The sequence below is a fragment of the Euwallacea fornicatus genome, chromosome 2 (assembly GCF_040115645.1).
Source record: "Euwallacea fornicatus isolate EFF26 chromosome 2, ASM4011564v1, whole genome shotgun sequence".
Taxonomy (NCBI): domain Eukaryota; kingdom Metazoa; phylum Arthropoda; class Insecta; order Coleoptera; family Curculionidae; genus Euwallacea; species Euwallacea fornicatus.
The window spans coordinates 3,755,377-3,782,357 of record NC_089542.1 but is presented as its reverse complement, the minus strand read 5'-3'; the positions used below and the strand labels follow the sequence as shown (position 1 = coordinate 3,782,357).

At 35.1% G+C, this 26,981-nt stretch overlaps 2 protein-coding genes across 2 annotated transcripts in view; both read left to right on the top strand.

Moving 5' to 3' along the window:
* The window catches only part of LOC136348759 (probable 2-oxoglutarate dehydrogenase E1 component DHKTD1 homolog, mitochondrial), a 50,504-nt gene extending 33,793 nt beyond the window's left edge, over nt 1-16,711 (top strand). The window contains exon 17 of the mRNA XM_066299901.1: nt 16,701-16,711. The gene's annotated coding sequence lies outside the window, so the exon portion shown is untranslated. The remainder of the gene's footprint in view (nt 1-16,700) is intronic.
* Nucleotides 1,591-26,981, top strand: part of LOC136348772 (glucose dehydrogenase [FAD, quinone]-like) — a 43,902-nt gene continuing 18,511 nt past the window's right edge. Inside the window, exon 1 of the mRNA XM_066299914.1 lies at nt 1,591-1,963. Within this exon, the coding sequence (XP_066156011.1) occupies nt 1,655-1,963 (309 nt within the window). The 5' untranslated portion in view covers nt 1,591-1,654. The remainder of the gene's footprint in view (nt 1,964-26,981) is intronic.

Genomic DNA, 26,981 nt, shown 5'->3' with positions numbered 1-26,981 from the left:
ACACTCTGTATACACATATGTCCAAAATTATTGCATATGAATGTTTGGTAAAATCAAAAGACTTTCCAAGTAATATTTATTTCTGAAGTTAATCAGGACTTACTTCCGACCACATGGAAAAGATATTTCTGTACTATTTACTTTTATTACAACTAAATTTAACAAATAATAGAAAATTGATTTATAAGATTTGAAAATTAAATATTACATTCTAAGTATAACAATTAGGAACAGGGAAAAATATTGGTCCTAATAGTCTGCATTTCCTCCTCGGACATTGATGGACTCTCTAAAACGGTGTAAAGTTACTATTCGACATGGGTTAAAGTACGAAATGACACTTCTTGGCATTTCTATACGATATTAGCGTGGTCAGAATGGTAGAACACCTCAAATAACACTAATCCGGAGGGCAAGAATTTATAAATTCTGATAAAATATAAATAAACATTTCTTATCTTGCTTAATTTTTTGTTAAAGTTGGTGCAAAAGATGTAAACAATACATACCTACCACATATTTAATTCCAAAAAACCAGAAATAGTCTTTTCATCGATATGCAATAATTTTGGACATACGTGTATGTACAGTGTACAATATCTGTTCTACAGGGGACCCACTATCATAACGTCCAAACCATAATAATTGTACATGACATTTGACTATGAATTTATCTTAATATTTACGGCAAATTCCAGATAAAGTATGTGTTTTCTGTATTCAGAAATCCTCAAGCATCACATAGAGTCTGTCTCGAAAAAAACGGGCGAAGCTGTAACTCTGTTATTTACGAACAGATTTTGATGAACTGAAAACTAAACAAAATTATATTTTTCGGGCTATTAAATAACGTCAAAGTTTTTTTTAACCCAAATTTTTCTGCTTCAGGTGTTCAATTTCAAATAGAGATCAACCTGAACTAACCTGAACACTGTTATGCAATGTTATTACGCACGGCGTGGAAGTTCATTACCCACATTATTCTGTAACAGCGGATTTTCCGTTATTGGTTGTCCTTAATTTATATAAAAATACTCGTGTCTACGCATGACTTCACGTATTTTAAAATAACTATTTATTTTCGACGGCCACTTGAGGCCTTAACAAAGCTCTAAAACGCTGCAACTTCCCCCAAATGGTCGGGAATCCTCTCCGATCGGTTGATTTTAAATTAATGAAATTTCCGCTCCTTGGTCTTAAATTATCACCTGCGGTAATACGGTTTTACACTTAAACAAGCAAATTAAAGCAATTTGAAATTAATTAAATGTCAGTGATATCTCAATTCTCGATCGACGTTGAACTTGCATTTCAATTTCGCAGTTAAGGAGCGTGTTTCGTAAATGGCCCGTTTTCGTAAAAGCCACCAAAAATTAATGAAAAAATGCACCAAATAATTAGTTCCTTTTTCAAAATGCCAGCGATTATTTATTAAAAATGGATCATTAAACTTAAGTGTAGCATAACCGTAACGAAGAAATTCGCAACACATTATAACACTTTTACTTTCGATCTAAGCACGTGCAGGCCGACCCAAGAACCAAGGCTCGATCAGTCTAATGGAAAGGGTTTACCACCATTATAGAGAAAACTCCCGATAAGATTTAATTGCATTGTAGTATCACAGTCTGTTCTAAGACACTGGGTTGCAGCCATGGTTGTTTGGACACCACTTAATCTTTCGCAATACTGTACGGTACATTCCACCATAACGACATGTCAATCGTCGACCCTGTTGTTCTTACAATTGATCAGTCAATTACTCGGTTATTCTAAAGATCAGCAATCGCAGTTGTTTACTGGTTTCGGATCTTCATTTGGGAACACTTTTAGTGAAGAGGCATTTTCCTATTATCCTGGATACGAAAGTGATACTTCGCAGGAGTACGACTTTATCGTCGTTGGTGCAGGAAGTGCTGGCTGTGTGGTTGCTAACAGGCTTTCGGAGGTTCCTGAATGGAAGGTGAGTGCAGACTTTAATATGAAATTATTTTCAATAATTTCGATTAAATACTTACTGGGAAATATGGAAATCCTCCGGTATGCCATCTAGTCTTGAGCATAGCTCTAAGAAACACTTGAATTTTCGGGCGAACTTAATGCAGTTTGCTTCTTCATTGTCAATTAAATTTCAGCTTCTGTGGAAATTTGCAGAAATCCACAAATTGGTTATGGAGCAATAAATTAAAGTTTTTAGCCGGTTACAGAGGAGTTTCAGAATGAAGTCATGGTAACTAACCGCAGTAGTGTGTGTGGTGCGTGGTTATAGATTTTTCAATTTGTTAGAGTTAGAGTTTAGCTCTTAACAATTATGCTTCGCGTTAATATTTAATGCGGAGTATCATGTTATCAAAGTCGTAACTTTGCGTTCCCCAAATAGATTATCTATAAATTTTGTCAAAACTTTTGGAGGAGCATCTACCTCAACGGGTATATCCCATCTGTTGTATTATCTTCTTGCACTGTGCGTTAGATCACTGGCGAATATATTCTTTATTCGAATTTTCAATAAAGTCGAGTTTTTAGTAATGTTAATAGATTTTGGAATCAGCAAAAACTTGCAACCATTCAATCGTAAAATTGACGTAAAGTGCAGGGTGCTTGATTGCCCGATATAAAGCTTTTTTTTGCAAGTAACCGTTTATAAGCTGGTAATTGAAATCAGTTAAAACATACGTTTTTGCCACTAAACGGTAATAGGGGTGTATCGTATAATGATAGTGTGTACGCCAGATTTTCATAAAAGGGTGCCGGATTTTACCAACGATGGTAGCAAGCGGTAACATGTAGAAAATATTTTTGCAGGTTAGAAAACAGCTTATAAAGAGCATACAGGGTGTCTCCGACAGGTATGCACACTGGTTGGCAAAAGTCTTGGTACCCGTCTATCAAATGTATATTAATGCCTATATTTTTTACAAACAAACGCAGTTTTTAACTCCACTTTATTTATTAAATTATTTTCCATATTTACACATTTTCCTACATTAAATTGTACAACTAATTAAAGACATAATTATGTGCAAAAAAAAATTAAATATTTATCGGTGGACAAAGTAAAACCTCGCAAAACTCTTGGTATGAGGCAATGTATGTTCATTTTTATTATTTTTCATTTGGTGTTGTGAAAAAAGAACATTAAAGGGCAACCGAGGTGTACTAAATGTATTGTTAACAGATTGTTATTAATTGGAATTTCTCCGATACTAACTAAAAATGGCACGAAGTGAATTAAGCGATAGGGAGGAAAAAATCGCAAAAATTTGCGTAAAGATGGAAAATCCTATACTGAAATTGGACACATGTCGAATAGAAGAAAATCTACAATTCAGAGAATTATCAATCGATGTAGGACTGAAGGAAGAATTCAAAATGAAGTACGCACAGTCCGTCCACGGAAGTTAACAGAACGAGAAGAAAAAATTATATTCGTGGAAATAAAAAAATAAAATAAAAATCACAAGAAAAGTGCTCAAAAAATCGCTGCTGAATTGCAGCAACTAAATGGAAAGATCTTGCATGAAGATAAGATTCGTCGAAGTGTTACATCGAGGTTTTAAAAGTTGTACTCCTCGCAAGAAGCCATATGTTACCAAGCAAAATAGATTGAAGCGGTCGAAATTTGCTCAGGAATATAAAAATTCATCTTCTGACTTCTGGGATAAAGTGATTTGGTTTGATGAAAGTCGATTCAACGTTTCTGGATCTGTTGGATGCACAAAAGTGTGATGAAAACCAAATACAAGATTACGTCCAGGCATTGAACCAGTGAAACGTAGAGGTGGCGGCATCACGGTTTGGGGTTTCATGTCGGCAGCTGTAGTGGGTAATATTCAAATAATAGATGAAATCGCGGATCAAAAAGTCTATGTTAACATTCTAAAGGAGAATTTAATTCGAAATTCCCGAAAATTCCTAGGGTTTACTAGGGATTTTCACTTCCAGCAAGGACCCCAAACACAAAGCGTGCAACGTGCGTCAATGGCTAAAATATAAGATCCCATATTTGTTGGAAACACCTCCTCAAAGTCCGGACTTAAACCCGATTGAACATTTATGGAGTGTTTTAGAGTCCAAAATTCGCCAGGACACTACTCAAAGCAAAAACAATTTAATACAGGTTATTTTGGAAGAATGAAATGGAATAACCGTCGGTATAACGAAAAAAAAATTATTCAATGCTAAATAAATTACTAGAAGTTATTAAGTTAAGGGGAAAAGGCACTAACAATATGTGTATTAAAAGTTTAATTTTATTATGTTATATGTACTAAGACTTTTGCGAGGGTTTATTTTGTCCGCCGATAAAGTATTAATTTTTTTTTGCAAACGGCGATAAATATATGTTTAATTAATTATACTATTTAATATAGGAAGAGTGTATGAATTCATAAATTAAGCGTAATTAAAAATTACGTTTGTTTATAAAAAGATGTAGGCAACAATATGCATTTGATAGACAGGTACAACGACTTTTGCGAGCCACTGTACAAAATTGCACGATAGATTTCTAAGGTAAAAATATGACGATTTAATCCAATTTACCTTAGTCTACAAGTGAAGGGTTTTAAAAATACAAGTGAAAATTGAAAAAAAGAAAAAAATCAAGTACTCCATTTGTAATGGTACTATCTAAACAAAATGGCGCATCGAAGGGTTTTTAGGGGCGAGAAACCTGAATCCTCTTATATTTTCGATATATATTTTAGAGGCACCGTCAACGCTGGGTGAACTCCGTCCAAAAGGGCATAACTTTTTTTAACATCCGGTATAAAATTTATTTGTGTCTTTTTTACATGTTCTATAATAAAAGATATCTTGGTGCAAGTCCCTACGGGCATTTCTTTTTGAGATATATGAAGTTTAAAGTTCGCCGCATGTGTTGAAAAATAACTTTAAAGTGCATATTTATTCGTACAGGTTAGTTTAGGTTAGAACAGGCTGAAACGAAAAAAGCCAAAATATTCATTCAATCCTCAATTGTTATATTTTTTTTGCAATCTTCACGTTTCTATTTGACTATGCCAATTTCTTATTATTTATTTTGCGGTACTGTGCGGATAAATAGGTACTTAAAATTGATTTTTCAATACGGGCAGGGAACCTAAAACTTCATATATCTCAGGAAGGAATGCCCGTAGCGGTGTCTATCGAGATACTTTTTTCATCAAACATGTGGGAAAACACAAATATAGTCATAAATAAATTTTACACCGGATGTTAAAAAAGTTATGCCCTTTTAAACGGAGTTCGCCTAGCGCTTATGGCACTTTAAAGTGTGCATCGAAAATGTAAGTGGGTTCTGGTTTTTCACCCCGACGCGCCATTTTGTTTAGATAGTACCACTACAAATGGAGTAATGATTTTTTAAAATTTTTATTCGATTTTCAATACATCGTCTCGTATTTTTATAACCTTCCACTTCTGCGCTGAACTAAATTGGGTAAAATCGTCGCGTTTTCTATTCAGAAACTTGCGGAAAAATTTTGTACAGATCTTTTAGGGACACCCTGCATAAAGGTTGAATAAGAATGAGAAATAAATATCACATAACTCTGCCTTTCGAATTTTAGCGATTTTCATTTTGTTGCTACATCTCGGCTGTGATCCATTTGAACAAAAACCTTTCAGCGACGCGACATAGAGAACGATTATTAATTTCCCACAAAATTATGTGGAGAGGGAAAATTTGCAGTTCCACCACGGTAAATGATAAATAACAGCGGTGTGTTGTAAAAAATGGTTAATACATATTTGGATAAGTGATGACATAGGTAAATTTGAAATTGATAGTACACATTTGTATAAATATATCCAACAATTATTCCAGTTGAAAATATTCCATATTTAATTTTACTAAAAATCAGTTGATATATTTTTGTCAATAAGCGGTAATGGAACCTCTTCTATAGTAGCACATTTACATTTAGATACAAGTTTTATAAGGGAACATATTGCTGCATTACTCTACGTGTGCGAAATGAGGAGCGAATCGAGGAGATGGCCATTTGGTGTATACATACGAGAATAGACGCTTAAAGAAGAAAAAGTTTTGGGAAATATTACATTATTTCTCAACATCGAGATCTCCTTCGAGACTGACACATTTTTCCCAGCGATGTTTTTCACACCCTGGTTGCAGTAAGAAGCTTCGAATGTTTCAAAATAGGCATCAATCTCGCGCCCCAACTTTTCGTATTTTTTCAAGTTTGAAAATAGAAAATAATCTGAGAGGACCAAATCTAGCGAATAGGGGGGTGTGGAAAAAATTTCGAACCAAGTTGAACGATTTTGGTTATCGCGATGACGGAAGTGTCGATTGGTGGTGTGTCGTCTTGATGGAACAAGACTTGCCTATTCGCCAAATGTGAATTTTTCTTAATTTTTACACTCAAACTTTACAATAAGTTTGTGTGATATTCCGCGTTTGTTGCCTTTCCTTTAAGGCAATAATCAATAAAAATGATCTCACGTGCATTCTAAAAAAACTGATGCTAACATCTTCCCTGCACATGGAACGGTTTCCGCCTTTTTTAGAGCCGATTCCCCCCTTTGAGAGCTGCTTTGACTGTTCTTTAGTCTCAGGTGTAAAATGATAGACTCATGTTTCAAGCACGGTTACGAATGGACGCAATAACTCGGCTTTATTGCTGCGAAACTTTGCCAAATACTCCGTTGAAACATCCTCACGATGTTGTTTTTGTCCAATTGTGAGTAATCGCGGCACCCATCTTGCGCACAGCTTTCTCATATCAAATTGTTTGATGAAAATACGTTGTACAATGCTATTCGAAATACCTACAGTGGCTCAAAGTGAAAATGACACACCTGTATTGAAACCATTATTTATTTATAAATTTACATTCGCTTCACAATAAACTAGAATACAAAATTTTCAAAATATTGTGCTACGTCTGTTCTATAATATCCAAAATTAAAAACGAAAAAATAAGCCCTACAAAGGTGTTGGGAAAATCCCAAGATTTCGCTCTCATGTAATGCCCTAGCATCTAGACAATCGATAAAAATGGAAAGAAAACGGACCTCAATCCTCGACCTACCATTACGCGCCGAACCATGGGTATCGCGTTAAGTACCATACATCCGGTTTACTTTTCTCCTGATACGTGACTCGTTAGTCGTTAAACAGATAAATAAAAAATAATAATTAAAAAAAAATTCAGGAAATCAGGATGGAATATTTCCTATCAACTCGCACAAGTAGCCTAAGAACCAAAGGGTGCTAGCGATAAGGTAATGGTTCGAAAGCGTTAAAGTGGTGACCTTCCCACGAATTCATCGGAAAAAACCTAAGATAGGGATAGGTATTTCGGGGAAGGAATACCCTTCCTCTTGGAGCGACGGGGAGAGGCGGTTCTCATCTCGTTGCATCAACAACAACCTCTCAACTCTCCCGATATCAAAGACAGAATAAAACTTCAACAACTCCTGACGCGTCTCGTTGCAAACCGAAATTTGAATACGGGCATAATAGCCAATAAGCTAACTCTTAATCAAGCCCTGTATAACAACTAGCCTGTGATTGAACATAAGTCCGTACGTGTAACAGCCTTTCTGTACCCTCTCGAACATTTGGATCTCCATTATCTCATGACGGTAGCCCGTCTGGTGCTTCGATCTAGTAACAGACCACGCCAGCGTAATTGGATTACTTCGTGGCCAAGTGAGGCATTCACTACTGTGGCTGTTGTTAGGCAGGAACTGATGAAGACTTGACATAAATAAAAGATTGGAGAAAAATTAAGTTCCATTTGCTCTCAAAACGAATCTCAGAATTAAAATGATACACTTCTTTTTTAATCGTTTTTGTAATAAATTAATATTCAGTTGGTAGCACCTTAGCTAAGATAATTTCGTGAAGACAATTTAGGATCGTTTCTACCAACTTTTTGGTGAAATCACAGGAAATTTTCTCCCATTCCTCGAGGAAAGCGCGTTTTAATTGGTCTTTATTGGAAAACTCATGATTTCCAATTTCCCCATCTAATTCAGTCCAAAGATTTTCTATAACATTAATGTCGGGTGATTGCGGTGGGGTTTTTATTAAATGAGGACATTTATATAAAAGCTACTCTTTCACAACTGGGGCGCTATGCTTCGGATCATTGTTCTGGTAAAACATAAAATCGTCAGGAATGCTCAGTTTCTTTACGCTGGGTTGTAAATTTTGCCGCAGTGTATTCAAATAAACATGCCTATTCATAATGTCATCGATAGAATGCAGCTCTCCTGTCCCAGCACTGGACATGCAGCCCCAAACCGTCACCCTCGCTCCCCCGTGTTTAACAGCGGCTTTTAAATTTGCATTCTTTAGCGCTTCACCGGGTGTTCTCCAGACAAAACCACGACCATCCGATTCAAAGAGGTTAAATTTACTTTCATTTGTAAATAAAACCCTTTTCCAAAACTTTTTTTGCTTATCCTAATACTCTTTGGCACATTGTACTCTGATCTTTTGGTTCTTTAGAGTAATGAACGGTTTTTTTCTGGATACTCGACCATGGAATTGATATTTTCGCAAAACTATTTTTATGGTTCCTGGATTCGCTGACTTCTGTAAATGCTTTTTAACTTCTATAACCAGTTCGGGCACACTTATTTGGGAAATTGTTTTTACATATCGCACCATCCATCGTTCATCAGCATCAGTAAAAATTATTTAGAGCTTTTTCTTATCTTGTTCATTAATCTTCCCTCACTGTTAAACCTTTCTATGATGTGTTGTATTGTTGCAGTACTTGTTTTCAGAATATCGGCTATCGTCCTAATAGACGTGCCTTGTTTATGATGACTAGTTACTAACTCACATTCTCTCACGATGATATGTGTTCCCATATTGATTTGGAACTAAATTCTAACAAATATCAATACAAGTCAACGAGAATTATTTATTCTTTGCATTTTTGAAAATTTTTTTGCATTCACAAATATTCTGTTATCATAAAATAGACCTATATAATTTTAATTTTCAGATTCGTTTTGTGAGCAAATAGAACTACATTTTTCCCTCTCTTTGTAAGAATTTTTTTTTGTTTTTAATTATGGAATTTATTGAACAGATGTAGCATTATATTTTAAACATTTTACATCCCAGTTTATTGTTAAGTAAATGAAAATTTGTTAATAAATAGTGATTTCAATACAGATGTACCATTTTCACGTCACTGTGTCTTCCAGGGCAGTTTTCTAGGTTTTCACCACAATATCTGGAGTGGTCATATCTGGAGTGTCATTGAGTCAACCACTTCGGAGTTAGTCTTGACAGGTCGCACCACCGCTATTAAACTCTGCCAGTCAATATTTGATGGTTGTTAATGAAGGAGCAGATTCCTTCAGACTAGCATCCAACTTCGCTTTGATGTTGGAAACACTAAGACCTTTGAAATTCAAGTATTGAATCATAGTATCGATGAGCAATTTATTCCACGTTCATAAAGGCTCTAAAACCTTCACTAAAAACCCTCCAAAACGAACCAAATCAACGTAGCACCCTAAAACTTTAAACAAAAGCTTTTCAAGGTTAGGTTTCTGTAATATAGGCAAAGTTACATTCGAAAAATCGCCATCTATATGCCAGGTTGGGTACTTCTGAGCTTATCGTATAATAATATAATGGTCTTTCCACCGTTGGCCAAGGTGGTTTATGCAGATCTTAAGATTCGTATGATCAAATCTGTCCAAGAAATATGAGCCTTAATTTCTCTTTTGTAAATTAACTTTCTAAATCCATTTCGAAATTTTCGTTCGCGTATTACTCGGGCGAGGAGAAATCGAAAGAACTGCGAATCTGACATTCATGATGAATTTATGGAAGATACCTTAGTTCCGCAAGGCCAGCTGTAGAGAAATGGTAGATCCATTTCCTCTAACATTTTACCGATTGTGCTGCAAGAAGTTTTTTGCATACCTCATTCCCTGCGAATTCTTTACCTGACTTACTTAATCAAAGCGTCTATTTCCACGTCTACATTTCCCGAAAGCTTTACTAAAACGAGTTTAATTTCTATTTCAATAAAAGCGTCATGGGGTGTTGCTGACATTTCGTTTATAGGAAACTGTTAAATACGTTTCTGAACAGCAAATCAATAATACCAAATCGTGCAGTCTCAATAGGTTTTCCTTGCATACGTGTTAGAAAATGAACTAAATTTACAAAATCTGACTCAGATTTCGCCCGAGTATGGTTTAGCATAAAGATTCAAGGCCTGTATTACGCAACAGTTGCTAGACAGCAAACTTAACGTTTCATTGAAGACAATTAATTATTCTTAATCGCCGTGTTGTGTATTTTTTTTGCAAATAATTAATAGGATTGCTCATAAAGATTTATTGCTTAATAAGGCAAACAATCCAAACTCCATTCACCCTTCCAAAGGAAACTAATCCAATTCGAGCGAAAAGCGAGAGACCTATATCGGCTATTTTATGTGTTACGTCATTTTAGTGACCCATAGCAAGGTCTTGCAGTGCTTCAAGCTTTTGCGGCTGTGGCCGAACGACAAAAATTAAATCGCTTGGTCTCTGAAACCATAAGTATACTGCAAAGCACTTTCTTTCCTTTTTGTACCACATTCCCATGGTATGCGGGAATTTTGCTTTGAAACTAGAACAACCATCTACAGTGGTGGCCACAGTGTTTATACGTATCGATTGGAAAAATTCTGATTGGGCACCAGAAAGCCGTAATACTTATACAAGGTGATGCAAGCTTAAAGAATGGTCAGGAAAGCGCATAGCAAGGTGGCCAAACTATATAATTAAATAGCTCAATTTTCTTGGTTTCTATTTACACAGTGACAAATTATCGAAGAGAATATTTTATTTCTGAACTTTAAAAACGTCTCTGACCAAATTTGAGTCACAAAATGTTCTCATGGACACTTACCCTTACAATCTTCTTTTGTGTATAGTAATAATAAAAATAAACAATTAGGAAACAGGACTTTGGTACGTGTTTGGTATTAGTTTTTGCTTACTAACAATGCAAAAACATATTTATATATAATTCAGCATCAAAAAGTAGAAAAACTGAAATATCTTAAGAGGTCGTTTTTGGGGTCTCAAAAATATCCAGACATTTTTAGTAGATCGTAGTTTTGCCCATAAGAACGTGTCTTGTGTTGGATCTAATGTTCTAATAGTATTCCATGGTACTTATTAAAGTTGACTCTAATACTGAATGTGCATTTTTGAGGAGCAGAAATGGCTAAAGCTAAAAATAAGGCAAATATCACATTTGATTTACAGCAATTGGTCATTTTCAACTTTGAGGCGAAGTTATCCTATAGAAAAACTGGCGAAAAACTTCATTTGAGCAAGAGAATGGTTGCAGACATTCACCGGTGCAAAGTTGAAGACAGAATTCTTTCCATCAAACAAACTGGCCGTCCAAAACTAATAAGGGCTCGAGAAGAGCGATACATCATTAAGACTATTAAGGAAAATCCCAGAATTACTGACCTTAAACTGAAAGTAGCTCTGGAAAATCCCACTGGTAAAAAAGTATCTCCAGAAACTATACGAAGATGCATAAGAACAAATGGTTTCAATGGTCGGGTACCCAGAAAAAACCGATGGCTTAATACCAAAAATAAGAACTTTAGAATAGAATTTGCATCGGAGATCATTTTAAAACCGGAAAACTATTGGAGGGATGTAATTTTTGCAGATGAGTGAAAATTCAACATATATGGGTCCGATGACCGACAAAATTATATGAAGGAGACCCAACGAAGAACTGAAAATAAGCAATTTACGTCCTACTGTGAAACACGGTGGCGGATCAGTAATGGTCTGAGGCTGCATTTCGGCCAAAGGAGGTGGGGAATTAGTGTTTATTGATGGAATAATGGACAATATAGTTTATTTGAACATCTTAATTTTTTTTTAAACGTGCCACTGATATGGGAATTCAACAAAGTTTTAAGTATTATCAAGATAACGATCTCAAATAATTAATCTTCGGATCTTAATCGGATTGAGAATTTAGGGCAAAAGTTGGATTAGCACGTAAGACAACATTTAATAACAAATAAAAATGAGTTAAAAAAAGTTTTAATGCAGGAGTGGTACAAAATTTACTTTAATTTCATTTAAAAAATTGGTTTGTTCGTGTCTAAACAGCTTCAAGCTGTTTAGATCATTATAGACAATCAAGAAGGGTATACAAAATATTAATTTCTTCCTCACTTGTTTATTGTTTGTTAATGTTTTCGACATTTTAGCATACAAACATTTTTATATCAAAAATATGTTTTTCTTTACACCTTTTTTAAAATTTTTTGTTATTGTTAGCAAGCAAAAACTAATACCAAACATATACCAAAATTCCGCTTCTTTATTGTTTATTTTTATAATTACTATACACAAAAGAAGGTTATAAGTGTGTCCGAATATTTTAGGCAGTCACTATACATATACTCGGCTTCATATGAAATGCCAGTAATAACGATTAGGTCTTGTAATTTTGACTAAATAATGGTTCACAATAATCAAATGATCAAAGTTCCAATAAAAAGAAACAATGATATATACTATATAACAATGTCCTGAGACCAGTATTGGTACTCTTCATGTATACTTTACGAAATGGCATTTTTCAACAGGATGATGTAATGCCGCAGAGTACGAACATTTCTCGAATGTACATGGAACAAACACAATTGGAAATGCTGCCTTGGCCTGCACGGTCACCGGACGTATCACCTATCGAACGTGTTTTGAACATGATGAGTCGTAGTCTTCGAAATTTATCGAGGCATCCAAACAGCATGAATGGTCTACAATACCACCTTGAGGAAGCATGGAATGAAATACTCCAGAAGGATATTGACCATTTGCTACGAAACGTTTCGTGAAGAGTATATGCTTGCGTTGCTATATGAGGCGATGTGACTCATTATTAACTTTTTTTTATTAATAAATGTTATTTTTTTTTACTGAAACTTTGATCATCTGAAACTTTGTTGTGAAGTGTTATTGTGCTCAAAATATAAAACTTTATTATTTTTAATGGGTGGTCCGTTTCATATGAAAGTAAATGTATATGGGGGATAACGCATCGGTAAAATTGAAAAATGAATGTTATGACCTGTGCACCTTTGTGACCCTTCAAATTTGATCGTCCTTGCCATCTTTTCTCTGTAAACGTGATTTTTCTAATTTAATGCTCATGAGCTGGATGGATTTGTACTGTACACATATATTGCATTTAACCATGTAATATTTCACCATGTCTGCAAGAACTTTCAAACAAATTAAATTAAAATTACAAACTAAGTTTTCTACGGCTGAAAAACAAAATGTGCTCCTACGATGAACGTGCGAAAAGTCATTTTGCACGCACATACAAGAGAATGCGCATGCCCATTCGTTTCTATTCCAGGAATTTCTGGCAATGCCTGCTTGTTATTTTGTGTGTTTTTCATTATTTTCAACGCAGTTATAAAAATTAGCAACTCATATTCCACTCGGATATATGTATCATTCATCAGCACGTTGCAAAACCGACCCTGTACGCTTAAGCCAACAAAAATCCCACATATTAAACATTCACTTCTCTTTTTCTATGTAGTGCTATTAGGGGTAATTGCAGGTACTATGGTAGCCTATATGCATATCATAAATATTAAGTTTTGCATAGCCACTCGGTCCACTAATAACATGCAGAAGGCAGCATAACATGAATACTTCGTGAATGTAAAAATTAAAAAAAAAAAAACTGTTTTCGGAAATTGAATTTTGATATTTCACGCGAAACGACAAATAATGTAGTTGTTCAGGATCAGGGAAAATCGCTTTTAATCCTCTTACATGGTTAATGATTGTTTTCTGATTGGAAACAGTTTTCTGGCTTGTCGTACTTATTAAATTGTCAATTGATGTGTAATTTCATGAGTGAGTGAGCAAATATGTGCTTCCTTCATTGCACAATCAATATATAATAACCAGTGATGGCTTTTTAGGAACGCATGACCACAGAAGAAATTGAGAAAACAAGTTTGAATTATTTGGAAGTGAGATTATCAAATTGATTTTGGCTGGGTTCCAAGTTCCGGCACGAAAAACTGATGCATTGATTTCATGGATCGTATGAATCTAAATTATTTCTGGGGAATTATCCATAAGGACTTTTCCAGATACTCAATTGAGCTCTAGCGGGAGCAACAGAGACATGCCTAGAGGAGCAAACACTAGTGCAGGGTGGGGCGTGGCAATCGAGTGTTTTTGAAATAATCACGGAATCGTTAGTTTTTGATATGCTATTTGGTTTTTTTTTCTATTATAACAGCATGATCGAAAAAAAAAGCATTTTACAATCATGAACTGAAAATTACTTCTGGTATGTGCTGTCAATTCTCCTTGACGCAATGTTGAAAACGTTAAAAAAAAATTGGCCTCCGCCCCTTTCAGCAGGTCTGCGTTGATTTCGGCGATTTGACGTCGGATTGCTTCGTTTAATCCTTCTAATGTACGAGGCGCAGCCTCGTAAATACGTGCCTTCAGATAATCCCATAAAAACGAATCAAATTAGGAAAGGTTGGGCGACCGAGGAGACCATAAAATGTCACCAAATCTGCAAGTGAGGTGGTTTTCATTATTGAACGTCTCGTTCGTAGATCGTTAATCCAACGTGAGATTGTGTCACGTGTGGCAACAGAATCACTTCGATTAATATCGAATTCGCGACGAAACTCACGATGAACTGCAGCCACAGACCCACCACTTTTAACAAAATAATCATAAACGAATATTCGACGGTGCACCTCCCTCGTCGGTTCCATGGTACCAATTGAGAAATAATAATTAAATTCTATGGGTCAAAGGGTGAAGTGCCTGTTGACGCACAACTATTTTATCGTAAACGATCGAGTATTTTTAAAAACGCCTGGTTCCCGCGTCCCACCCTGTGCATACTCGAAGGTACGAGGTTTCTCTCAACTTGAAAAAACGCAAAAACTTCCAATTCTCTTACTTGAAATAAAACTAATTTATAACTGACTATTTTTGTACTTTAAAGTTGCGCTCTAATACTACTTAGTATAACATAAAAAATCTTTACGTCCCGAACATGGTACATTTGCGAAATAAGGTTCACAAAGGTTTCCATCCGAGCCCTTAGTAAAGCGCAAATACTATTCTCAGTTTGTTTTAACTGAAAATAATGTGCAACTTTACATATGTGTGAGGCGTTATTCCTACACATAACAGAAAAAAAGGAACAATCTACTTCAAAGTTATGAAACGTATTTGTGGCATAGCTGGTTGAAGATATTGGATTTAGCAATATAGTCCTCTTTAATAGATGATATCTATCCTATTTAAAGATTTTTAGTTCAACCCTTATCGTCTTCCATTAGCTTTAGCAACTTTAGCACTGAGAAACCAATGATTCCTGATACATCTTGTGCCACATTTCGAACCTCTCCCCAACTATAAAACGAACCTGAACTAACTTGGGGTTCGTCGTCTATGGGGTCTCCCCGCTTCAGTTTTCGCGTTACATTGACGAACGACATTTTCAGTCCAACTTGTCCGTGTAACTCTTACATCAGCTGGGGGTTGATCATGCAGTTTTATGGGTCCAGGAACCGTTGAGCGATTCCCACTTAAACTGTTAACTTGTACTTCAACTAATGAACCTTAAAAATAAACATTGAAGTACGATGTTGGTTTTAGCTTATAATGAAACTGCCAACAGTATAACTAAATTAAAATTAAACCGTTTTAATTTTATAATCAACTGATGAACTACAGTTTCAAAAGCGAAACGCGTTTCGCATCAAGCTATTACTACTAAATAGTGGTATCTACTTAAGATGATTATAATCTTCATTCATAAAACAGCACTGACTGACCAGCCCATCAGGCACTTATGAATGGATATCTAATGAATGGCTTCGTGCTTCGTCGGTAGGTCAGTTGCAATATTTAAAATGCCACGATGCCTTCATTAACCAGAATAAATGGTGGATGACGTTATTATTTGCAGCTTTAAGGAATACACATAGTTACTTTTCATTACATATTTTATTATAACAATTTAATTCAAATAGTAAACGCTTTACTTTAAGAGTATCGATGCGGTTTTCATATTAGCTTACCATGCAACAATTGCGTATTTAAGCAGAAAAAGGCTTGGCAAAACCCTATTATCTCATCAACTTAATTACAATATATAATAGTAAATCCGCATTTTCCTCATTTTTTTATAATCTCATTAACCCAACCAATTTAACCAGGTAAAATTGCAATTAAGCAACCTTCATAAAGCCCTTTTTTTCTCTCTGGGATTAGTGCATTTTACGAACAATAACCACGTGAGAAAAAAAATTGAACTTCTCAACGTTGTTCGGGGATTATGTGGATCTTTCCCAAGACTATCAAATAGCCGTGAAGAATTTTCATTATTCTTTGATTGCATTAGCCAATAAGTTTTGCTGAAGTGGGTACCAGTAAATTGAACCTGAGTAATATTCGGTGAAATCTCGATTGTCGTTGGAACAAAGGTTGTGTATAACTGATGGCTTATTTCAATGCAAATTACTTGGGAAAAGTCAGTTAGAGAGCAAACTTGTGTTGACAATGCGGGATTGTGCAGAAAGAGTGCAAATATTTTGGGAGGCAACTGCTTAGGTTCAAATAAGATGGCTCCTTATTTAAACAAAAAGTCGCAAATGCTATTTTTTGTGTTAATTTAGAAAATTTTACCCCCCCTGCCTGAGTTTTTGTGGCATTAATTTGAAATTTCGCCCATCCACTAGTGCTGCGCACGCAGATTTTAAAAATCGTTGTCAAAACCCACCAGTTGGTGCTTTTTCTCGGGGCAACGACCATTTCATCGCACAAACTTTCTTATGCTACGCCACCGGTCTCTGATTTCCTGGAATTTGGATTTCTTGGCCAATAATGTTTTTTTTTTGTGGCCAACAAATTCACAAAATTTCAAGGTGATATCTCAAAAACTCAATAAAAAAAAACAATAACAAGCCAAAAATTTAATATAGTGTGTGAAACCAATAGATAAGGTTTCAATGAGGTTCCTTCTGTATACAAGCTGCCAAGAAAAATACCTTTTCTGTGTACCTATATCAATCCTACCATTTATGTCTTACCAACTACTTATTTCTTTATTTAAATCTTTGTATCTACAAGTAGAAGCGGGCTATCGACCTTAAGGTCTTTCTGCCCTTGAAATCATTTGTAGGTACATTTATATACAATAAATTGAATTATTTAGCTCATTGATGAAAATGTTCGAATAGGGTTATGTTAGGGAGTGAGAAGCACGAATGCTTTGTGAGACTGGTTATCCGGACAGGGTTACTACCCAGTTGCGAGGGTTGCTTTTCTATTTCTCCTATATTTTCATCAAACTCACCCTTAGTTTTATCATGTTTACCAGTTTGTAAAGCTTTTGGTTGGAAGGGTTATTTGGATGTCTAATCTTGGCCATTGGTCTAAGTGTGATTTGCTGTGTAATTTGTATGTATTGTTTAGTTTTTTCTTTTACGCTTATTTTCAGTATATGCCCGTAGTCTGGCTTACCAATTATTGTTAACAGAAACTCATAAAATATAGGTTATGATATAACTATAATTTTTTTAGATCCTCTCGTCACTCACTGATATCGAGCAATAAAAATCTCTTGAGAAACTTCAATTGTGTCCTCGTCGTATCAATTAAATAACGGTTATTGTAGTACGTTCTCTCTATTTAGTAAATTAAATATTTTATACAAAAAGGAACAAATGAATTTACGTTAAATTGCTGCGGGGCACTGGTACTCGCAATACATGCCATAAGGTGGTCCATACCAGTTGTTAATGGTGAAAGGGAATTTTTATCAGTGTTATAGCCATACATACCTTCAAGTAGATTTACACGAATTGCTCCATAGTCCGTATCAATACTATTTAATAGTTGGATTTTAAGGATAACATTAATATTGGAACTAGTTTAAGTGGTTTAAGTGGGACATACGCAATATAAAGTGTCTGAAACATGGATTTTTCTAAATAATTATCTCAGTATATTCAAAATTAGGTTCGTGTCGTGTAGTCAGTTGAGTTTACCCAAAAATTCGCTTATTACAACCCAACAGGTTTTAATAATCAGTTAGGTAACCTACAGTGTCTCATTAAAATCTTGAAATCAGTATGCTCGAAAAGGAAAATAGTGTAGTTTATGTAATTATTTAAATTGGAATTTTGATTCACCATTTTTGGACTAATGGTATTTATCCTTCCTTTCATTTGAATACAGAGTGTTAAGTAGCGTCTACCGTTAAATGAATGCCGAACTCTTTCGGAAATATTAGGATTATTTTTTTACATTGTGTTTTACGACAAAGAACATGAGTTTATAAACACTTCTCTTCTTATTTGACTTAAGGAAAATCTCTTTAAATTTGTGCTGCATATTTAGGAAATTACCTGAGTAAAGTACAGTTGAAACAAGATGTTACCCATTGTACATGTTTGGAAGATGACTTGTTTGCTTATTAACATCGCTATACGTTTTCAGCAGGTACGTGCTGAACAGAATAATCACACATAATTCAGTTCAATTTCTATTTAAATCATTATTTTCTTTTTTTTATAAAAAAAAATAGTGTTAAAAGTTACGTCAGGTTTTCATGGAACCATTTTAATCAACGGATATTGTCGAAAATAGCGATATTCCGGGTGGAATATTTTATAGTTATAAATTTGAATTGATTGCTACACAAGTTTTTATAAATGGTAAATACGCAGTGATTATTGTCTCAAAATACAGGGTGTTTGTAAAAATTAGTACGAAACTTAATAAAATGAAAGTAGAGTCAAAAATAGTAAAACAAGTTCCTATAAACATATCTGACGAAGCATCGTTATTGAGATATGGTGGTCCGGGGGGGGGGGGGGGGTCCAAAATTGTTGATAATAATCATACCATAAGAGACTTTAACTCATAAGTTTCACTAAAATCGATTATAAGTAAGAGCAGTTTTCTAACTACCCTTAACAGACATTTTTTAATTTATTTATTTCTTTCGAACTGCCAAGTAAATAATATTATTTATGAGTTTCACTATTTTGAAGAAAAAAGTTTTTTTTTTAAATTCTATGTAGTTTAATCAGAAATAATAATTTTTTAAATATGTAATGTATTGCTCACAGAAGTATTTTAATATGCAGTAGTAAGTATTCCTTTAACATTTTCACACAGTAGCAATCTTTCACGATGACAGTTTCATTGTAGCGATATTATCCAATCATCGTCGGCGAGGCGCCTGTAGCTATCGGTAGTGTCAGCGATTATCCGGCGCTGATTGATATTGGCGATAGCTACAGGTGCTTTCCAGGCGATGACTCGATAATATACCTCGTGACAGCTGAAACCACGACCACATATCTGCGTATACTTGATCCTCATTTTGGCATTCCAGAAACCATCGAATAATACAATGGCATTTAGTTTTATTCGATCGGGCCCCCTCAGTTCCACGCTGAACTGGGTTTTATTCGATCACTTACTCTTCAGTCTAATGAACCAGAGAACTAAAACGACAAATCAGTCGCTGGACACCATAGTTCGAGAACTGAAGTTGGAACATATAGTTTCACTCAGCATCGTGAACTACATGATTGATTTATCTTTCGAATTATTTTTGGTGGTCGAACTGGGACGGCTACCATATTATACTTGAGGAAAGCATAGTCTGGGATAAAGATTCAGCTCGATTTTTTTCAAGATACCTGAAACTGTAGTTTTCGAATTTTGAAAGGGGGAATGATAGAATTTGAAATGACGAAGGTGTCAGTGAATGAGGGTGCTATTGTGGTATTAAAGTATGATGCGACAGAAAGCCCATATCCAGTAGACTACTCCAATTCTAGATTTTCTGTGAAAATACCGATCGCTTTAGATATGGAGGATGAATTATCAACTACGAAAAGAAAAATGTGACATTGATCCTCACTATAGACCGGCATGTTCGTAAGGAATAAGCTTCGCTTAAGTATCTCCCGAGTCCGTGCTTTGTGGTGTCCGGCAAGTCAGCAATACAAGAAATTTCACAGGTCTTCAAATAACTCTACCAAGCTAATAGATATAACATAATCTTGAAATACCCCAAATAGCATCAACAAGTCAAGTAACTTTTTCCGAAAAATGTGTTATTCATGGTATAACTCAAATTTGCTACAAGCTGCCTGCAACCACTTTTTGCTGGAATATTGGCTAGACATGTCAACTAGTGAATTATAACATGAACGTGCAAAGTGGAACACAAATTGCAAAGAAACTTTTGTTGTCTTGACGGCTGTCTTGCAGGCTATAGTGAACTGTTAGGTACGTAGATGAAGGCAAGCTTGAAGTTTATTTTTAATTAAAGTTTGTTCCGTATAACTAAATTTGAATTAACAAGGTACTGTAAAGCTTGTTTGGCATGAGGCATAGGCCATAATGTGACTGACTTCCTGGTAGTCTTTTATGAGTAACTCAACTTGAACTTGATCTATTAGCCACTACCTTAGTTTGAATAAATAGATTAATTATACTGTTCCACTTTTGAATATGTTGAATATTTTTAGTTTTTTTCTTACAAATTTTATTATCCTTTCATTATATCTTTTTCATGTTTATATTCAAGGCAGATGAGAACTAATGAGATTTCATCGTAGCACTTTTTTAAATCGCCTTAAAAATACGTCATCCAATTTTTATCCGGCGTTTTGTGTTGGATCAACCATAATAAATTTATTAATTTTTTTAATCCTGAACCTATTTTTTATAGCCAGCTTATGAAATTATTTTTATTTTTCATGCATCCGCGTACCTAAAAGATATGGTTATTTTGCGTTTTTAGTTGTTTAGAGAAAAAATAGTTGTAATGAACCTGTATTCGTCACAAATGAACAAGAGGGTGCGAAAATAATCACTTGACTCCCTATCACTGCAACTAGTTTGCTTGCCCATGAAAGGAATCGATCATGTCCATTTAGGCAATTTTGCCAATATTAAATTGTAAAAATAATATCGGCCAAGCGACCACCGCCAGCGGTGCAAAAAGTAACAAGATTTTCTTGTATTTGAAATTTTAGATTCTTTTTGCTTCTTCTTTTAAATTACGACAAGTCACAGATCGTGACAGCCCCAAAGGAGAACATATTGGACGAAGGCAATAATTTATCGGCACAGGTTTTAATGGAAATCATGGAAAAAGCTGTGGAATGAGCTCGAATGTGCATCAATTCCGTCGACAGTCACCGACCAATATTTCTCAGGACTTAATTACAAAACTTAGAACGAATGAATCAAATATACGGAGTGTCAATTTGAAAACTTAATAAAATGTAACTAATGAGGTACCAAAACGCAGAGAATGAAAAGCTCTTTAAAATGATGCATCGCTTGACCCCCTTTACCATTTAAGATATTGGAGAGGGTGGCCCTGAGGGGTAGAAGGTTGAAAGAGGCGCAGTCAATTTTACGTAAAAATGGTTTCTCTTCGATAATAAAATCAACGTGTTCCGGCGATTGTTTAAAAATCTATCCTGTTTAGCGTTATTCCGTTAATCTGTTCTGTTATTTCAGCATATAGTATAAAATGGTTGTAAGCCGCCCTAGCCAAACTCAGTTGACATGAAATTGTATAAAGAATAACTATAAATAGTCCATTAAATAAAAAAGAATAACTGTAAGTAAAACATATTATCGGCGCATAAGTTTTAAAATTAAAGTAAAAGTTATTAACGTTTCGGTAACGCAACTTTTTGAGTCATGAAAGTCAATAAACTTTTAGCATTATTTATTTTGGTGGAATAGCCAGTGAGTGAAAGGTACATCGATATTCAATTTAGAGAAAATTTGTGTTATTTCACTGGTTTCTATAGAGGACGTAAAAACAAAGACGTGACCGTGTAGAGTATAAAATGGTCTTTTTTCCGATTTACCGACTAAAAAAATTACCTTTTAATGACACGAAACACACAGCAAAAAGCTACATTTAGCGCTCCTGAATTTAGGGCTGCAAGCGATATTGTAGGGCCTTTTTCCTGAAAAGCTTTGCTAGGTATAGTTTATCTACCACTTCCTTTTGAAGATAGGTAGCATTCATTTTACTTGGCTTATCCAGTTTTCTCTGCACGAAAGCAAATTGATGTCGCAAAATTTCTGATATTCTAATAGCGAAGTGACTTGAATTAACTCAAAGTAAGTTTAATAAAAAAAGAGGAATTCAAAGTTTTCGAACTATTCTCAAAAAATTACTCTGGTAATTGTGAAACCATTGAGAAACGTTTTATCTCGCAGTTTAGTGAAACTTCTTTCAATTTTAAACAACACGTCTATCTCCTTGACGGGAAAATCGAAATGTATTTTATTAAGTTCACTTGAACGTAAATGTATTCAATTTCAAGCCCACTAATACTGAAACACACGCATGAGAAACAATTATGTGAACATTTGTATATCATTTATACAAACAAATATTCATTATTTTTAGTACATCAATTTGGGACTCGAATTTCATTTATGAATTCTGTTCGGAATTCCCATTTTCCTGGCAAACGTATACAACAACAAACAAGACCGCTATTATGTTCATGAATCCAGTTTGCTCACGCGAAATATTTTCCTCTTTATTATTTAATAAGTTATTAATTGTTCAGTCGTGGTTGATGTATATCATTTTTCTCGAAATTGACAGAATCGCCGTTTCTAAAGTGAGAAATATTCACGAAGACCTGTCGCATATAATAAATGGTCGGCTTTGAATATATATTTTTTTCCTGAATGGAAGGAGTAAAATGCAGGGGACCCGAATTGGGTTTTCATCAGTTTGCTTTAGTGTTAAAAATAAAAGGCACAATTCCTTTTATGTCGTTCTTGTCGGCCTTCCTGTCGAACCTAAAGAAAGTTTTCAATGGGAATTTTCGTTTGGCTTTTGAAGCCTACAGCGCTTAATTCTCACGTTTTATAAATTTGGATTTATGGAAATATGGAAGAATGCAAAACTGCGACTGCAGCCCCTAGCGGATAGGTTTCGGCTTAAGGTTTGTTCCTGCTTAAATAGTTGAGAGACAACCAAATTAGCATTGTCCATTTGTGATGGTAAGGGGACTTCCGTGGTTCCAGCCGTTCCTTGCGTCCGATTCAGGTAATCGTTTAATTATGGACGATTTCGACGATAAAACAAAGAGATATTATAGGAAAAGTAACATACCTGTTCTACATGGACCGATTTACCCAAAATGCGATTTCGATTTGGCACGGAAACCAAAATCCTTTAATCCTGCATGCACATCACGATATTTAGTTCCTGCTCAAACATGGGCGATCTTGCAGAAGTTTCCACTTGAAATATTTTGATATGTGATCCAGGGAGCTGTACACACGTTTCCGAGGCGAAGCACTTATTTCTCGGGAAGATCTATTCCTTATCTCTAGTTTCCTGCTTATTAGGCAGACTCATGCAAACTTAATTTACTTTGAAATTTACAGGTGGAAGAGTGCTACGTTTTCGAATTTATTTACCTGACTGCATAGTATTCGCGCGAATGTCAATCGCATCAAAGCCGCTATCATCGGGAAAGCGAAACGTTTCCCGGACGAGTTGATCACTTTGCGAAACCCGAGGTGCAATTATAATTGATGTTAATGTCATTTTTAATTCAAGAGGCGCAGTTGTTACGAGAAATGTAAAATTATACTAACGAGTTGGTCCTCTTCCAAACAAATTGGATTTGTTCACTTAGCAGCGCACCTCGCCCCTTACATCGCCGCAAAGTGATAAACAAATTATTTTGTTTTCGAGCGACCAGACGCTCGAAACTCGTTCTGCGATTGGTTCCCTCAATCCCCCACTCCTTTTATGCGGCGATGGTGCACATTGCGTTTAATTAGCGGTGCTCCATATGTTCGGTCCCTTGAATGAACCCAACGTACGTTGAAACTAGAGAAACGCAATGCGTGGTGATGTTAACAGAAACAAAGCATAATTAATCACTGTCACCATATCAAGGTATTCGGCGAGTCTCTGTCACTGTCCGAATTAGATAACATTTTTACCATCACTGGTTTCCTATGCAACTAGACAAATGAACTCTACTTCCTCGTTGTGTTAATCAGCGGCCATATTCGATTGTTGGGGAGGTGAACAGTGAGGTGAGTGTCGAGGTGCCTGGTGCGGTGTGATGCTTCACTATGTTTTTACCCTTGGGGATTAGGAGGAGTATATTTCCACAACCAATACTACCCTTATGCTGTTCCGCAGCGTCTCTCGATTGCACCTTCTTCGCACCTCTCATACCGTTAGCTTAACTATCTTGACATACCAAGAAGTTTTTATTTCTTACTTTATTTACAACGACGACCGAACAACAATTCAATTTTGAGGAATGAAAGTTGTTAGCTATTATTTTAAAAGATAAGCGATACGTTTTTCTATTAATTAAATTTAGTGGATTACAGCAAAGATATTGATCTGATTTGACCGTTGGTCACTTTGTTAATGATGTGAATTTCAATTTCGCTAATTATTCCAATTAACAATGACAAGCAATATTCGTTTTAATTAACCCACTTGTGTCTGTGTGTGACTAACTGACGCGATTCAACAAATAACATTTTTGCCTCAAATGTCAGATTCATTCGCAAGCAGAACTAAGGAAAAATTGCAATTTAAAAAATTGAGTTTTATTTCCAATTTTTAAACATAAATCTTGAAAGTGGTAAGGGGTAGAAAATCGGCCAAACTGAAGCAACACATGTGTTGGAATGGTACGCCCTAAAGCTTTTTTTGTATCGGCTACAACCCCGAACATTCCAATTTTTTTTTTAATTCAGTATCAGAGATGTTGAATATTGTTTTTACATTCATTCAATCTGCGGTAACATTGTGTGTACAGCAAAAGCTTCCCCAGCATTTGATGTATACCAACATGTCCTTGTTCTTTGTAGATTAAATCTGCGGTTAACGAACAGTGATTAAACCGACGCTGTTATCCAAATCAGAACATTGAACATCATAATTACCACAGAGGAATAATAATAGTTCCTACAATTTCGGAAGTACGTGGCTGTAAGGAAAGGGAAAAGGTTTAAAGAATATAAAATGAAGAAGCATTGATAATCATTAGTATTTCAAAGTGTCATTTAAATAGAGATGTTATCTATCGTTTAATATAAGGAAACGTTCCCATTTAAGACTGGCGTGGTCATCTTTAAAGAGTTTCTGAGTGCAGATTTATCTTTGTTCGCAATACTGAAATGACCTAAATAGTAAGTGTGTCAAAATCCTTTTAATTTTTTAATCAATTCGTTTTCGCGGTAACAAAATGTCGTATTACTTAAATAAAATTTTTGGCCAATTTTTGAGCGGGACAAAAAGCATTAATGCGTGAAACCTTCGAAATAGGATGTTATAGCAATTCTCCAATTTTACACAACAAATTTGCGTGCCTAAACGGGCAGAACCGAAAACCATATTTTACCATACATTGCCATCGAGTTTCGTTAGAGTTACAGACAATGATTCATTCGCAAATAGCTAAGTGAATCATTAATTTAGATCTGCCGATAAAACGCCTATTATCCAGTTAGTCTCGCTTATTCAGATATTCACAATAATAAAGGGGGTGAGCGATTTGTAGGTTTGCAGGCAAAATGCTTTTTCGAATAAAATAAAGGAAGACTAACTGTCTAATTATCCTAATTATGGCGGTAACTGTTCTTCGGGAACACAAATAATACAGGCATGATTATGAGTGTAGCAAACTTACTTTATTCAATAGGCCCCCAAAGTAAATTTTCGGTTAATTTCGCGATTAATTTAATTCCACAAAATAACCTATTATTTACTTGATGCCCGATTTACGGGGTACGAAGAAAATTCGTTCTTTGCCAGCCACAAGAGCTAAGAGAGCTATTTACCCAGAAATTTAATTTTGAATTTTGGTATTAAGCGAAATCGCCCCAGATTGCCTGAATAAATTGAGGTGGAAAACGAAAAAAAAAAATTCAAATATTTTAACGCTAGAAAGAATCGAAATTTCTGGAAAGGGTTAAGTGTAAAGTGAAAGATTTATTATCTGAAAATAGGAAAGGCAGAAAGGTGACTTATAAAATGCTCGACTTTGATCTAATAACAAGGCGAAATACACGAAACGCAGTGGGGAAACAAAATAACGTGATTGAAGCGATAACTTAAAAAAATCAATCATTCTATCCATCAATCAAACAGAAATTTCCGAAATCTCACTGTCAATACATATTTAAGGCCTGATAAAACGAAGTTACAGGGCTTTATCAAAAAATTACTGAATTTATTTGTGTCATCTTTCCTTATCTTTTTTCTAAAATAGAATAATATTCCTGGTCTTGTCTGTAGAACGCCATGTGTAAACAAGTTAGCTTAAAATGGAAATAGTGGACGAATCTGTAATGATCAAACATTCTTCTGACAAATTCCAACAGCTTGAACGCCATTTCCAGTCAATGGAAACATCGAAGATAATTGTGCAAACATCATTAACAACTGATGAACTATGCACATTTATAATACAAATATTCGTTTGATCGACCCACAAAAAGGATCTTTATTAAAAAAAGGCTTTTTCATTATTTATTGGCTCATTCGTTCACATTTTTTACTAGGAGATTCAAATTAATGTCGTGTTAATTATATAACTTGCTCAAGACAGGTCAAGGCTGAAGGTCACTCACCATCCAGGAAATGCAATTACGAAATTCAGCGGAGCTACGTGATATTGTCTTTGGCTTACCACAAAATCTACAATATCCAAACAATGTCGTTTCGATTAACGCCAGCTTAAACCGTGAAATGAAATTTAAATTTTTATTTTAACCGACTTGAAATTAGACACAATAATTATTACCTTAGTAAATTTCGAGGAAAAGAGAGAATTTTGCAAAATTTGCCTCGAAACTCGAATTTCTTGAAACTTTGATTTCGA